General features: G+C 38.6%; 1 protein-coding gene across 1 annotated transcript; it reads left to right on the forward strand.

Moving 5' to 3' along the window:
- The first annotated feature begins 834 nt into the window (after positions 1-834).
- On the forward strand, positions 835-1,774 carry LOC143585825 (putative F-box protein At3g16210). Its single transcript, XM_077067517.1, has 2 exons — positions 835-1,548; positions 1,598-1,774. The coding sequence occupies exons 1-2, from the start codon at positions 835-837 to the stop codon at positions 1,772-1,774; spliced, it is 891 nt and encodes a 296-aa protein (XP_076923632.1).
- Positions 1,775-15,835: the final 14,061 nt, after the last annotated feature.

Genomic DNA, 15,835 nt, shown 5'->3' on the forward strand with positions numbered 1-15,835 from the left:
TATGGCAATGAAGAATTTGAACAAGGACTTGTGAGGTTGTCAGTTCAATTCTCGAGTCCACCTGAGCTTTAGTCTCACCGTGTGTTACGCCAGAGACTTCTGCATTTGTGGCGACACAACGGCTGTCATGTTACGTGAAAGGGGTACGGGGAAGATATGGGAACGGGGAACGACAAATCTCTAAAACCCAAGATATATACTTGTACGACAATAAAAAAATACAGAATAAATAAAAATATATTAATTAACAAATCCCCACAATGGAGGTTGTTCTACTACTGATGTACGTAGATGATAATCCTTGTGTTTCTTGAGAAGTCATAATGGATGGAGATGATGAGAGTTGAGAGATTAGAGAAACGAAATATTGCATGGTCTATTTATTTAATGGCCGGTTTTGAAATTGGAAAGGGTTAAAACCCTAAAATTAAATGGAAACAGGCTGGATAGTTCTACTAGATACACCCCGACATTTGAAACGTTTAGTATACGTCCCTGCAAACCTGGAAACATTTAGGAAACGTCCCCGACGAGTACCCATGGCATTTCCGTCCTCGATGAGTACCCGAGACGGGTACCGCCACATAAGTGGCATCCCCGTGCTACATAGCCAACCGGCGGTATGGTATCATGGTGGAACGTCCTAATCAAACTTTAAACCCAGTGTGGGCCCGGTTAAAATAACATAGTGTGGTTAGAGTGGTCAACAACCGGGCTCTCCAAATTTGGAAGTGCGGTGGCCTAACAAGAAAGTCGCCGTCTTAATAAAAACACAAAAAATAAGCAAAACAAAACCCTACATCGCCTGCGCCGTATTCTTCGTTCATCAAAAGAATGTCAGATAGCATACCTCCTGTCTATATCCAACGGGAAATCTTGAATATCCTTCATGTGAAACCGTTACTACGATTCCGTTCGGTATCCAAAACATGGAAGTCAATCATCGACACTCACTTCATTAAGCATTATAGCGGACCCGACCATTTGCTTGTACAGGCTCGTGATTTAGATGACAACCGAACAACAATATATGTTGCATTTGCTGACGATCACACTTTTCCTAAACACAAGCTTTCCCTTCCTATTCCTCCTTCTCTTAAGGATCTTGATTACTGTTTCAACATTGGTTCTTCTCGCGGGTTGTTGTGTATGCACACGTTCAACTCGTCTTACAACGGCTTTGTTGTTTGGAATCCGTCCATTGGAAAAGTCGTTAGTATCCAAGGAGGGATGTATGGAACCGTTGTAGGTTTTGGGGTTTGTCGTGAAACCGATGACCCTAAGATTGTCAAAATTGTATATACTGGTACGGAAGGTGAAAACAATTTCAAGTCTCGGGTTGAGGTTTTTGCGTTAAGCACAGGGGCTTGGAGGAGTTCATATGGCGGCAGTGATCTTACTAATGAAATAATTGATCGGTTACACTTTATTAGTAAAACTGGCATAGAAATAGATGGATATCATTATTGGCTTGCTAGAGATAGGTTTACTTATAAGGGTGCGAGTATGATTATTTCGTTTGATATGACAAGCGAAGAATTTAGACAGGTAACCCTTCCCTGATGGTTTAAATAAAGAAGCCTGTGACTTGTTTAAGGTAGGGAAGTCTCTTGCTGTTTTTGTTGCTACTAAAGACGGACGTGGCGAACTTAGTTTTGAATGCCATGCATCTATGATGGAGTATGGTCTTCCAAAATTGTTTACAAAGCTGTTCACTATTGCACCAACCATCTATGATTTACATGTCCTCGGAGGACTGGAGAAATTTTTTTAGATGTTCGTGTCCGGAAATGGCATAATCGCGGACAACTTCGTGTTTACGACCCCTACTCAAACCGCTCTTATTACCTTGGGATTGCGGCATTATATGGTTCATTTAACGTGTATAACTACATGGAGACACTACTTCTGCTTGATAAGCCAGATCTTATGGTTTTTAATGGTTGCATTTGATGGTGGAGAGCAAATAGCCTTTGAAGCATACAAGCAAGGTATAGAGTTTTCCAAATGATCTTTGTTCATGGAGTATATGTTTGTACAATACACTTGGTATGAGTCTTGAATCTTGATGCAGTTTGCATTTATATGTTAATTTCACATATGCTTGAATGCCTTTCTTGGTGTATTATTATTATTATTATTATTATTATTATTATTATTATTATTATTATTATTATCTTTTAACATACTTTGAATGCCTTTCTTGGTGTTTTATTCTTTAATGAAGAAAATGATTTGCAAAGAAAAATACTGTTAGTTTTGTCAAGAGACACATACAACATTGAGTTCTTCATGTGACCAACATTCATAGTGATTATAGTATCTTACTTATTGTGTTCTATTCATAAGGCTCACTTTTAGGCGGTTGAATTGTATCGTATTTTGAGGAAACTTTAAGTCGTTTATTTGTGTCCTGATATCCCCGTGGGTCAGACACGTGACCCGTGAATTAACTTGAACATGACACAAGTGATTGGAAGCTTAATAGAAAAACATGCATATTGCGTCTTTAAGTCTTAACAACACGGTTTCCTCCATCTCCTAGCCAAACTTAGCCATTTGTACACATAAAGATTGTTTCTGTATGATTCTTATGTAATGCTCATACAAAAGCTGTATAATTATAATTAATTACCACAATCAATATTATATGTATACTTATCCAGCTTCAGAATCTCAATTTGGCTATTAGAGTCTGCTCCAGTTAAAACATCCGGTTTATCTTTTATTAAAGGTTTGCATTTAGTAAACGAAGCGGTCTTGCATCGTCTAGCATATATAGCCAATTTCTTGGCAATTTGTAGTCTGGAATAAAATTAAAAGTCACCAAAATCTGGTTCAGCATCATAAAAGTAAAAAAGAGAGTAATTAAGATAACCAACCAGTATTTCTTTTTATATCACAATTAATCTGTTCTCAAGCCTTGAAAGTACATGTGTGAAATCAGCCTCTAATACCCCTTTTCATTTAATCATATATAACAAGTTTCATACACCTTAACTAGATATATGAATAAATTTTCAAACAAAATGACTTATATAACTCATTAACTCCCCGATCACTTCCAGCAGCTAACATTCCAAACCCTCCAAAATGGTTGCCAAATGTATAAGTTATAATGTAATACTAGGTTAATAACCCGTGTGTATTACACGGGTTAAAAAATAATATAATGTCAATAAAAAAATATTTACATATTTGATACAAGTTATAAGTGAAATCAAGCATATGAAACAATTATAATTATTTAAAAAATCCATAATGCCAAATAATTTAGTAAGGTATAACAATTTCTCATAAATTAAATTATATATTACACTAATTATAATAGTGACGAAGGATTTAAACATAAATTGTTCATAAAGGAAATAATTCAATGGAAAAGGTTTTCACCGGTTTGAAAATACTGGTTGTTTCAACAAACTATTTTGAACCATATATGAACTTGAACCGCACGTTCAAATTAACATAAAACTAAAAATGCATGAATAATGAATTTGACTTTTAAGTTAAATAATAATATCATTTAAAATAACTCGTTTCGACTCAAACTCATTCTGATCATAACTCTTTTTTACCCGCCCGTTTTGATCTAAACTAATTTGATACACTTTTAAAACAACTTGTTTTGACCCGAACTTATTTTACTCTAAAAGCACATTGATCTAAACTTGTTTTGAACCAAACACGAACCCGATCCATATCCTTGAACCTAAAATATGTCAAAATGCTATAACCTCTTTTCAACTATGCTCCAATTTTTATATTCAAATACAGTCAACTTATACCAGACACTTTTGACCCGTAAATCTACAATATTTTTGTTAAAAAAAATAAACCAATTAATCAAGCTGTTGAAACCAGCCATTCTTTCCAAGTAATAACTTAATTGGGTGTTTTTTTTTTGGAACGACAAACTAAGTAATGTCGGGTACTCTGTACGCGGCCCCCAATGGCTAAAGTTAGCCCGAGCCGGCCACGAGTCCGGACGGACGGAGCCCCTAGCGGTCCACCTATTGAGGGATTCGCCGGATAAAACCCGACCCCCACGCCCGCCAAATGGCACGACAGCGATGAGCCGGTAAAAGCGGGTGAGATCATGACTCGAACCCTGGCAAGCCAGGGTCATCCCTCATATCTCCAATATAAATTGGTGATAATGAGGTTTTATCCCCCTACCTCTCACTAATAAAGTGAGTGCTCTACCATTGAGTCACATCCAATTTATACTTAATTGAGTTAATTAGAAATTGTTAATAATATAATTTTAAGAAATTAATTATTGGTTTAATTGAGTTAATTAATAAATATTAAATAGCAATAAATGCATTAATTGTCATATCATTTAACATAAAAAATAATTAAATTGAATGAATGGTCATTAAAAAATTAGTTAATTAGGTGGAATATGTATAAATGAAAATTAGTTGGCAACCCATGTGAATGACATATTTGAAAGACATGTGAAACATGTATTACTTTATTATAGTAGTTAGATTAGATGCATCTCGTTCTAGTAGTTTTATAACAAGGCCTATGAGTGTTCCCTTCTAATCTTCTATAATGAGTTGTTGTTAGGGACAACAAATTAATGTTTGTATTCAAATACTAATTTCCATTACATGTGTTAACTTTTCTTTTAAAGTAACTATATTTTACCCTTTTTTGACAAACCTGTTAGACTATATATATATATATATATATATTCCAATAAGAGACACTAAAAAGGAAAAAGAAAAACTAAACTGATCGATGTCAAAAGGTCAATCAAAAACATTTATAAAATACCTTTACTAGCAAGAGCAAGTAAGGTGTCGAATTCACGGGGAACTAGTGGAAAGTGCTAATCAAGTTCAATACTTAGTAATAATTATGTTAAGCGGACAGACGATGTCAAGCAAGTTGAAAATTAATTTGGTTGTAAAACAATTTAAGAAAACAGTGACTACACTTCAGATTCAGGTAATGCAATGAACTGATTGATGATAATTTATACCAATTGGGAAATCACATAGACATGATTCGTTTATTAGAATAGATAAATGATTACTAGACACAATAGTTTGGTTATGATGATTCACATAACTTAATCTGAAGAATTGACACAACTGAACACGGTCTATCTAATTACCAGTTCATTAATACAAAACTAAGCATCTATCAATGATTAATGGTAAACGGTTCAATGATGATAAGAACTTAATCCTAAATGTTGATGAACACAAACCAGATAATTGATGATAAACAAAAGTCCCAAAAACACAACTGTTTAATCAGTCCCAATAAACATATAGATTCAAACAACCAAAAGATTAATCAAACTAAATCCCAATACATGTAATGTTCATAAAAATAATCAGTTCATATGCAAACCCTACACCTGAAGTGGTCACAAGTGGTTTAGTCTTGCCTCTTCATCATGATTAGCTCGATTATGGATTGGAATGATGAAACCATGGATGATTATGGTGATTGGTAGGTGTTAGAATGGTGGAGAATGGCCTCAAAATCGCCCAAATATGTTAGGGTATGAAGCATAGGCGGCCTAGGGTTGAACCGGGCTTAAAATAGTCAACAAAAACCTAAAAATCGCGTTTTTCCGCGCAGGTCACCGTAGCCTACGGTCTCCCCACCGTAAGCTACGGTGGAACCGTAGCCTACGGTCATCAGTCACTGCTTTATGGTAACAGCCCCTACGCACTGTTTTGTCCATAACTTCTTCGTTATAGCTCCGTTTTACGCACCATTTTCGGCCACATCTTCGTCTTCAAATTCTCTATCATTACATGCAATAATATTATCCATTTCCACTCCATCTCATATGCGCTAATTTAGCTCCTTTAAGCTCCGCTCACCTGTAAACGTAAAACCACTCAAAGTAATCGTGTCCAAGACATATAAACACATAAAATACACGATATAACTTACTTAACACACATTATTTCACACACACATCACATTCTGATGGTTGGGTAAAAGTTAGTTAGTTTTATATATTAATTAGTTATATTTAGGTTAATAAACGAATGTACATTGGTACTTCAAGCGTTGTTTACGTGTTTCAGGACATTGGAGGCTATGGAGCTTAACAAGGATATTTACGGGCTTGGAACGAAGATCAAGAAGTGAAAGATTGGAAGTGCACGCATCACGAGGCATTCAAGAAAAGAAAAAAATAAAATCTGAAATTTTACATCTTCGCGGTACGCGAAGATGCAATGAAGGGCAACTTCGCGATACGCGAAGTTGCATAATGGCGGCTGCGACTATTTTGTCCTTCGCGATACGCGAATAAGCATAACTGGACATCTTCGCGATACGCGAAGATGCTTATGTCGGCCTAAAATTTAGTTTTCTCCCTATATAAACCCCTTAACCTCCCCATTCGTTTATCATCGACTTCCAGAGGCAAAAGAGACTGCTTATGACGATCTTCCATCATTCCAAGGCTTCCGGTTCATGTCGGGTTTGCATGTTCATCCAAGATAAGTGTATTTACGTTATGATCATGTTCGTCTAAGTGCTTTGTTCATTCTAGGCTAGGTTTTTGTGTATTTTAACTTCTGACCAGATTTGTATGCTTAATGTTTATGAGCTTGATTGAGTTATTGCTTTAGTCTTGCTTAAATTATGATTGATTATCTAAAAAACTTGTGTTTGAGATTATTGATTGATGCATTATTTGTTTGGTTGTGTTTATCAACATTTAGGGTTTGAACTCTTGTGTCATTGGGTTTGAACTCTTGTGTCATTGACTAGTTATTATCAAATATTTTCTCTTAATTGGTTTTAACAAACATAAGTTGGTAATTAGGTAAACCGAGTTTCATTGTGTCATCAATTCGATTAGGGTATCGTTTGACATCACAATCCAACTACTAGGTTTAGTAATTACTGCGTAATCAATATAACCGAATCTGGAATTAAGTTGAATGTCACATTAACCGAACCTAGAATGAATGTTTTTATTAAAATTATTCAAAAATCGTTTTTAAGTAATTATTAGTTTTTCTAGAATGAATGTTTTTATTAAAATTATTCAAAAATCGTTTTTAAGTAATTATTAGTTTTTAATTAATCCTTTTTCTAAAAACCGCTTGACATCGTCTGTCCGCCTTAGTTTAATAATTAATTTAGTTATAATAAACTTGCACTTTCCTTGAGTCCCTGTGGAGACGACCTTACTTACCTGTACTTATTATAGGTATTTAAGTCTTTAATTAATTATTTTTTAGTAGACCACGACAGCCTACGTCAAAATGGCGCCGTTGCCGGGGACTCAACGCGCTTAGTGCTAGTTTAGTTTAGTTTAAATTAGCGTAATTTAGTTTTAGTTTAATTTCTTTTCTTCGTTTATTTTACGCGGGGTGTGTTTGTTTGTGGTGTGCAGTTAATTGTCTAGGTTGATGCATACGAGGTTTGCTCGAGACAAGAGGTGTTGCAGTTTGATCCCGAGATTAAGAAAGCCGAGAGAAGGAACCGAGCAAAACAAAGAAGGGGCGAGACTTCAAGACTGAAAGAAGAAGACATGAATCATCAAGAAGATAACCCCTACCCGGTTCCACCTGTGTTTCAACCCGATAACATTAACCCACCGCACAATCGAGAACAACCCATTCCACAAAACCCACCAATCCATGACTTACCACCATTTAACCCACCCGTTCACCAAAACCGAAACCCGAGAGCTCAAAGAAGATATCAAATGAGAGATGATCGTTCAATCAGGTCTGAACCACCGCACAATAGAGTCGAGGTCGAGTATGATCGGCGGAGGGTATTTGACGATTTTGATGAGTTCGAGGATGAAGAAGAGATGGAAGACGTGCAAGGGGACCGGTATTATAGAAGACAACAACAACAATCTCCCAAAAACTGAACACCCGAGCCTGTTCCACCAAGAAACCGTCAAGAAAGAAGAAGACAAGAGGTCCCAGAGCCACAGTTTCCCGAGTATGAATTTGACGATGGAGTCCCGAGGGCATTTGTTCCACCGCCCGTTCGGGGGGTTAAAATCCACTTCATTCCACAAGTGGCCACGAACCCGCTTCCCATTGTAATCCCGGTCCAAAAAGGAAGAACGTTTTCAGTAAGGCAAAGTAACTTGACCAGGATGCCTACTTTTCTTGGGAAAACATCTGAAGAGCCATATCTACACTTGAGTGAGTTTAATGCTATTTGTGCCACCATCTCGAGTCAAGGGTTTACTGCTAATGAAGTCAAGCTAGTTGTGTTTCAGTTCAGCCTTAAAGATCTAGCAAAGCAGTGGTTTTTATCTTTACCGTCAGCAAGTATCTATTTGTGGCAAGATCTGGCCCAGCAATTCTTAGACGAGTACTATACACCGCAAAGAACTTCCGAAGCCCGAACTTCCATCAGAAATTTTTAGCAAAGCTCAGATGAGACTTTTCATGAAGCATTTACGAGGTTCAAAAGGTTGTTAAGAACTTGCCCGCATCACGGGATTGCATTGTGGGAGTTGATCAAGGCGTTTCATGACGGGTTATCAAGTGATGATGTGCGTGATATTCAGTCGACCACAAACGGGTCATTTTTGACTAATGACGAGAATGAAGATTGGCAACATTTGGAGAGGCATGCGATGAATTCAAAAAGGCAAGCTCAGTCGAATCGCATGATAAAAGGGCGGTTGTGAAAGCCGTTGATAGAAGTGAGTCGAATGATCGTATAGCAAGTCAAGGGGCAGCACAAGGTCAAGGAAGTTCTTCAGGTAATCAGGAAGAGTCGATTAAGGATGTGATGAACTTTTTGAAGTAGATGAAGACAGATCAGGATGCTCAGAATAAAAGCGTGAATCAAAGATTAGAGCTCCAAGAGAAAGCTAATGCTGCGAGAGACAAACAGGTGAGCCAGCTTGCAGAAGAGGTGGCTAGTTTGAAGAGGAATCCATCCAAGCTACCAAGTGATACTGTGAAGAACCCAAGCCATCATAGTAGCAGTTCATCAAATGGTAAAAATGTACACATTAGTGCAATCACCATTGAAGATCATGGGGTGAACGACACAGTTGAAGAATTTGAAATAGGGGCACCACTTATTCCCATTCAGATTGGAGAGTTCAAGACCACCAAGGCGCTAGTTGATTATGGTGTGAGTGTAAGTGTTCTACCGGGAAGTGTTTATGACCGGTTTGAGTTTGGACCTTTACAAGAAGTTGACACCACATTGGTGTTAGCTAATTTCACTCCAAGACGGCCTCGAGGGAAGTTGGTTGGAGTTGCAGTAAAGGTTGGTGAGTTTTATTATCCTGAATATTTTCTTGTTTTGGATTATGAACCGGTAGAGAATGAAGAAGAGTCAAGAGTGATATTGGGGAGACCGTTTTTGGCAACATCAAATGCTCAAATCAATTGCCGAGACGAAACAGTGTACATGGCCTTTGGTAATCGTAAGTTAGTTTTGCATATCTTTTCAAATTCATTTGATTATTCTTGTGAAAATAAATCTTTTAGGTCATGTGCTACTAACATGTGTCTTCCTCATGTAAGTGAGGATGACACCAAAGAAGAAAGTTTTATGTTTGATAGGTCGAAGCGGGAGAGAGAAAAAGAGGAGCTAAATGCGGTAGAGATACGTGTTGCAGAGGTGGCAAAGTCAGGTGATGATTTCAAACATGCAAGAAAAAAGGTGGTTCATGATGAGACAGGTAAGACAAGTGAGGAGAAATCGCCAAAGAAGGAGAAGGTGAGGAAGCCACCGGGGTTTGAAAATGAACAAAAAAGATTGGCATGCTTCGGGCCAAGATGGAGTGTCATGGACAGTGTATTGCTTCGGGCGAAAATGTGGTGGCGGATCATTTGTCGAGAATTATGGGACAAGAAGAAGAGGAGAAAGACGAGAAGGCTATTAATGAGGCTTTCCCGGATGAACAATTGTTTTCTGTTTCAACTTTGCCATTTTTTTGTTGCAGATACGATCCCAGAGTTTTGGCCAAAGAAGAAGCAACAACATTTTCTCTCGAAAGCAAAGCACTATACATGGGAAGATCCGGATTTGTTTAAAGTTGGAGCGGATCAAGTGATAAGGCGGTGCTTACCGGAGGAGGAGATGCGGAGTGTGTTATATCATGCCCACTCTTCACCTTGTGGAGGCCATTTCAGCGGCCAGAAGACGGGATATCTAGTGCTCGCATGTGGATTCTATTGGCCTACTATATTTAAGGATGCAACAGCTTTTGTGAAAAATTGTGTTAGATGCCAATAGACGGGGGGTATTTCAAAGAGGGATGAGATGCCCATGCAACCAATCCTCGTTGTCGACATCTCTGGATGTTTGGGGGATTGATTTCATGGGTCAATTCCCTAATTCATTTGGTAACCTATATATCTTAGTGGCGGTCGATTATGTGTCTAAATGGGTAGAAGCAATTGCCACCAAGACAAATGACCATATCGTTGTTTGTAAGTTTGTCCAGTCCAATATTTTTTCACGGTTTGGTGTTCCCCGCGTTATCATTAGTGATGGGGGTTCACATTTCAAAAACTTCAATTTTGGCAAACTACTTAAACGATATGGCGTAAACCACCGCATTGCCACTCCATATCTCCCTCAAACGAGTGGGCAAGTGGAGGTTTCTAATGGGCAAATCAAAGAGATTTTACAAAAGACAGTAAGGCCCGATCGAAAGGATTGGTCAAATAAACTAAATGATGCTTTATGGGCTTACCGAACCGCTTACAAAACGCCTATTGGAACCTCTCCTTACCGGTTGGTTTACGGAAAGGGTTGTCATTTACCTGTTGAGCTAGTCCATCGTGCGTTATGGGCAATTAAGAATGTTAACCTTGATTATGAGTGTGCAGGTAAACAAAGGAAGTTGAATATATGTGAGTTGGAGGAATTAAGAGATGAGGCTTATGAGTGTGCATCTGCATATAAAGACAAGATGAAGAGGGTTCACGATGCTAAGCTAAGAAGAAGGACGTTTGAAGAAGGGCAACGAGTATGGTTGTATAACTCAAGATTGAAACTTTTCCCGGGAAAATTGAAGAGCAAATGGACAGGGCCCTATCAAGTCAAGAGAGTTGGAAAGTTTGGAGAGGTTGAGATTGAAGATTTTGATGATCATCTGAGGCAAGTGGTGAATGGTCATCGATTGAAGCCTTACTTGGAAGATGCGGATTTGAACAAAGAGATACACGAGTCGGAAGTTTGCTTTTTGGCAGATGAGCCGACATACTCGGTTGATTAAAGAACCAAGGAATGTCGAGCTGTAGACATTCAATTCAGCGCTTACCGGGAGGCAACCCGGCATTTATAAGTTTTATTTTTGTATATTGAGTCTAGTTAGCTAATAATCTTCCTCAAATCATGCAGTGTGGAGCAAGGATCGAGTGTGGGGAAGCGAGCACATACGTCGCTAGAGGGAGCCCCAGGTACGTGCGTAAGTGGTATGTGGCGACCGAAGCAGGTGGCGGAGGAAATTAGCTCCAATACCACACAAAAGATTCATTTTTCAACCTAAAAAAAAAATCAGTTCTGTGAAAATGCATCTTCGCGTATCGCGAAGATGCTCTGCTTTGCATCTTCGCGTATCGCAAAGATGCTAAAAAGTCAAACTGCCAGTCAAAGTCAACAGTCAACGGTCAAACTTGCATCTTCGCGATACGCGAAGATGCGCGGATCTGACGAAATTTTTTTTAAAAACTAGATTTCACCATCACTTTCAACCTATCAATTCTATCTTAAACCTATCCACCACTTATCAAGAATCCGGCCACCACCACCACCGTCAACACCGTCAATTTCATTGTCTTTTCTCGTCAAGTACATTTAGCCCGATTGAAAGGTATGTGTTTACATTTGTTTGCAATTGGTTTGTTCTAGTTTGAATCGGGTTTTTACAGAGATTGTTTATGGGTATGGAATACATGTTAATGGGTTGATGTTTAGACGGGATTTGCGGGTATAGTTACACGGGACATTGACGAATTTTTCCGGTTAGGTTTATCGGATTATATGAAGTTTGGTCAAAATTTTATATGTTTTTGGTATTGTTAGAGATATGTTTTTGTCACCGGAATAATTTTCCGGTGAATTTTCGAGTTAAGGTTTGGAAAAGTTTATCAAAAGTTTGTGTCTTGTATTTGTCGGTTTGTTAGGTATGATGTCGGGAATGTAATTGGTTAAGTTGTGTCTTTGCTTGTGCAAGTTTTGAGGAATTTAGGGTGTTTATTATTTAAAAAAAAAGTTGGTATATTTATGTTGCCCGGACTTACTTGGTATATTTATTTGCAAATGTCGAGGAAACGGTCAAAACAACAAGTGTTTGACAACACTTCTCAGCAGTACACGTGCGCCGAGATTAGATATGCCGTTCACGAGATCGAGGTTTTTGGAGCTCCGGTTGAGGATATTACTGGGGGGAAGATGAGGACCACATTATTTTACGGTTTCTTCCCAGTACTCCTGAGTATGAGTTATTTCAGCAGATTAGAGATTTGGAGATATTCCGGCACAGGACGTTTGACTGGGCGGTGTTGGAGACTATTGGTCAGGTTTCGAAACTTGAGACGTTGTTACCCGGGACGATGGAGGGATATATTGAGTTTTGAGCAGAAACAGTATGAGGAATTAGTGTTCGAGTTCTACTCCACTTTCAGGTATGACCCAAAGGATTTTGACGAGCCCTACGCAACTAAGTTTTGCGTTGGGACGCGAGTTATTCCAGTTCTCGGTGCCTCGGTTTGCGGTAATTGCGGGTCTTTATACGCCCCATGAAGTTGAGGCTCCCGAGTTTCGGGAGAGTATTAGGGGGTTTACCACTAGATCAACTGCTTCTCGGCGTCATTGGATTTCGACGAACGAGTTGGCGACATTTTGGAGTACAATCGGAAATGGTGCTCATTCGAGCAGTGTTGTGGCTTCGCAGATTCGGGACCCACTGCACCGGTATCTTCACAGGGTGGTCACGTCGACATTCACGGGTCGACGTTCGGGAAAGGACAAGTGTAACAATATTGATTTAATGTGTTTGATGTCTATGATTGGCGGTATGAATGTGAATTTGGCCACATTATTGTTGAGTTCATTTAGTAGAGGAGGTCGGAGAGCGAGTGCGGCCACAACTCAGTTGGCGTTAGGGCCCATGATTATGAGGATCGCTCGGTCTTTGGGGGTATTTGGACGTTATCCGGTGTATTTGACAGAGGGGCCGGATACTGGTGTAGTGACGTTTGATGATGCCTAAAAGGCGGGCATTATGACTTATGGTGATCCACCACGCATGGCGGATGTGTGGACAGAGGGTAGTTCGAGAAGGCACCGTACAGAGAGGCCACCTGCCCAGTCACGTCGGCAGCACAGCACCCGCAGCCCATGACATTGGACTATATGTTTGATCAACAACTACAGATGCGGGATGAATTGCATGGGTATCAAGACGAGTTTCGAGGGTATAGAGATGAGTCGCGGGGTTACTTCAGAACCATGTTTGATCACTGGCATATTCCATTGCCAGCTACTTTGCAGCCGCCGCCGCCGCCTACTACCAGTGGTTTTGACATGGGTGGTTCTGGGTTTGGACCTGGACATGAGTATGGAGCTGGTGTTGGGGGATCTGGGTATAGTAGCTATGGTCAGTATGGGTCAAGCGATTTTTACTATGCAGGTGTTGGAGGATCGGGAGCTGGTGGTGATGCTGATGATCAGGAGGATGATGATGATGAGGAGTAGGAGTTGATGAAAGTAGTTGTCCTGAGCCATATTTTGGTTGTTTATTTTATTATGTTTTCATTATAGTATGGGTTATACTGATATTATTATTATGCTGATGGGCAGTATGGGTGGTTCGGTTGGGATATTTGATGGAATTTGTTTTTGTGGGTGGTTGCTTGTGTATAATTTTGTTGTAGTTGAACTTTGTGAGTGTAGTTCACTATAAACCCTCACGAGACCATACTCGTCCACCCGGGCTACCGGGGGGTTTAAAGGGCTTGTTGCATATGCTAAATGCAACCGTGATTCCTACGAAAGTGAGTTAGGTCTTTTAACTTTTTACTCGTTTAACAAATTGGGTTATGAATTAATTAATCTCGGTTGGTAATTTAAAATTAATGGTTTTGCAAACGATTTAAAAAACCTATATTTTTAACATTTGTGAGAAGCGTGCTTCTACATATTTGTGAGTTTGCAGATTTTCTTTTGAGAGACGAAGAGGAAGGTTCACCGAGAGATCACCGAGGACACGAGAGTTGCATATGAGAATTTTCTTTTCTATCAGGTGATTTCGTTTTCATAACCTTATTTGTTTTATTAGTTTTTATGTTAAAAGTGTAATTGTATTTTTGTAAATTTAATAACCACCATCACATTAGGCCCGGTTTTTAAAATTGTCGAAGTGAATTTTAACCCCGTCCCTATTTTATGTCTTAAATTTTAAATATTGAGGACAATGTTTGTCTCAAGTGTGGGGATGGGGGAGAAATTGAAAATTTTAAAGTTTTTATGTTCCTTGAATTAAGAATTTTGCACAATAATGGAAAATGATAGAAAAATTGGGGATTATTTTTCAAAATTATTACATAATATGAGATAATAAAAACGGGAACACACTTAATTTGGGATGTGTCGGTAGGCCCAGCTGATAGTGAAAGGCTTTTGAAAATATAATAAATGTACCTTTAAATTAAATCAGGAAGTCTTGTGGGTTCTCATCTTAGGAATATAGAAAAACTGAAATGCGTAAGGTAATGGATAAGCACCAGTGTAGGGTAAAGCCTTGTAAATTTCAAAATTTAATTTTGTTGACATATTAAGGAAGGAGCATGAAAAAGATATAATAGTAAAAAGGATCCAATAATTTAATGTGTCTCCTTCTGGGATAGTGACTTGAAGATGACATCTATGGATGAGGATCAGAATAAAATAAATAAAAATCCAACAACCTATGTGTTTTCTTTCGAGTTGGTAGCTTGACTGATAGGCCTCTGGTGAGGATTGATGAACGCTAATGAATAAGGACCAACAGCTTACATGCTTCTCATTGGGCTAGTAACCACGGTGAGAACATCCATGGGTGAGGTCTAAAGTATGATAAAAATGCAGAATGCTCGATTAATTCATATGTGTTGTCCAATAAATTAAATTTTGATAGTTACAAGTTTTTAGGTTACACTGGTAGAAATAATCTTTATGATTTTATCTGTGCTTTGACATGCCTGAAACAAATTAGGTGGATTTGTGATTTTAGGTGTGAGACCCTTAGGCTGAATGTTAACTTGAACTTAAATCTAACATGATTAGAGGTTTGAATTATCGGCGGTTGGGTTTAAGTGGACAACAATATCGGCAATCGCGGTTTTTGTGTTATTTGTGCTTAATTAAGATTATCTATGAAGTATTTTGAGAATGATCTCTGATTCTGATTCCATTGCAAAGTCTTTTTCGGGACGAAAAAGGGTTAAGTGTGGGGATGTGATGGTTGGGTAAAAGTTAGTTAGTTTTATATATTAATTAGTTATATTTAGGTTAATAAACGAATTAACATTGGTACTTCAAGCGTTGTTTACGTGTTTCAGGACATTGGAGGCTATGGAGCTTAACAAGGATATTTACGGGCTTGGAACGAAGATCAAGAAGTGAAAGATTGGAAGTGCATGCATCACGGGGCATTCAATAAAAGAAAAAAAATAAAATCTGAAATTTTACATCTTCACGATACGTGAAGTTGCAATGAAGGGCAACTTCGCGATACGCGAAGTTGCATAATGGCGGCTGCGACTATTTTGTCCTTCGCGATACACGAATAAGCATAACTGGACATCTTCGCGATACGCGAAGATGCTTATGTCGGCCTAAAATTTAGTTTTCTCCC

This window comes from Bidens hawaiensis, unplaced genomic scaffold (assembly GCF_021521415.1).
Source record: "Bidens hawaiensis isolate Kalapana, Puna unplaced genomic scaffold, B.hawaiensis_p1.1 tig00034178_1, whole genome shotgun sequence".
In the NCBI taxonomy this organism is placed as follows: domain Eukaryota; kingdom Viridiplantae; phylum Streptophyta; class Magnoliopsida; order Asterales; family Asteraceae; genus Bidens; species Bidens hawaiensis.

Excerpts from the sequence above, each read along its gene's own strand:
- LOC143585825 (XM_077067517.1), top strand. The coding sequence starts at position 835 with ATGTCAGATAGCATACCTCCTGTCTATATCCAACGGGAAATCTTGAAT. Across the intron at positions 1,549-1,597 it reads CAAGCGAAGAATTTAGACAG|GTAGGGAAGTCTCTTGCTGT; the intron begins GTAACCCTTCCC and ends GACTTGTTTAAG.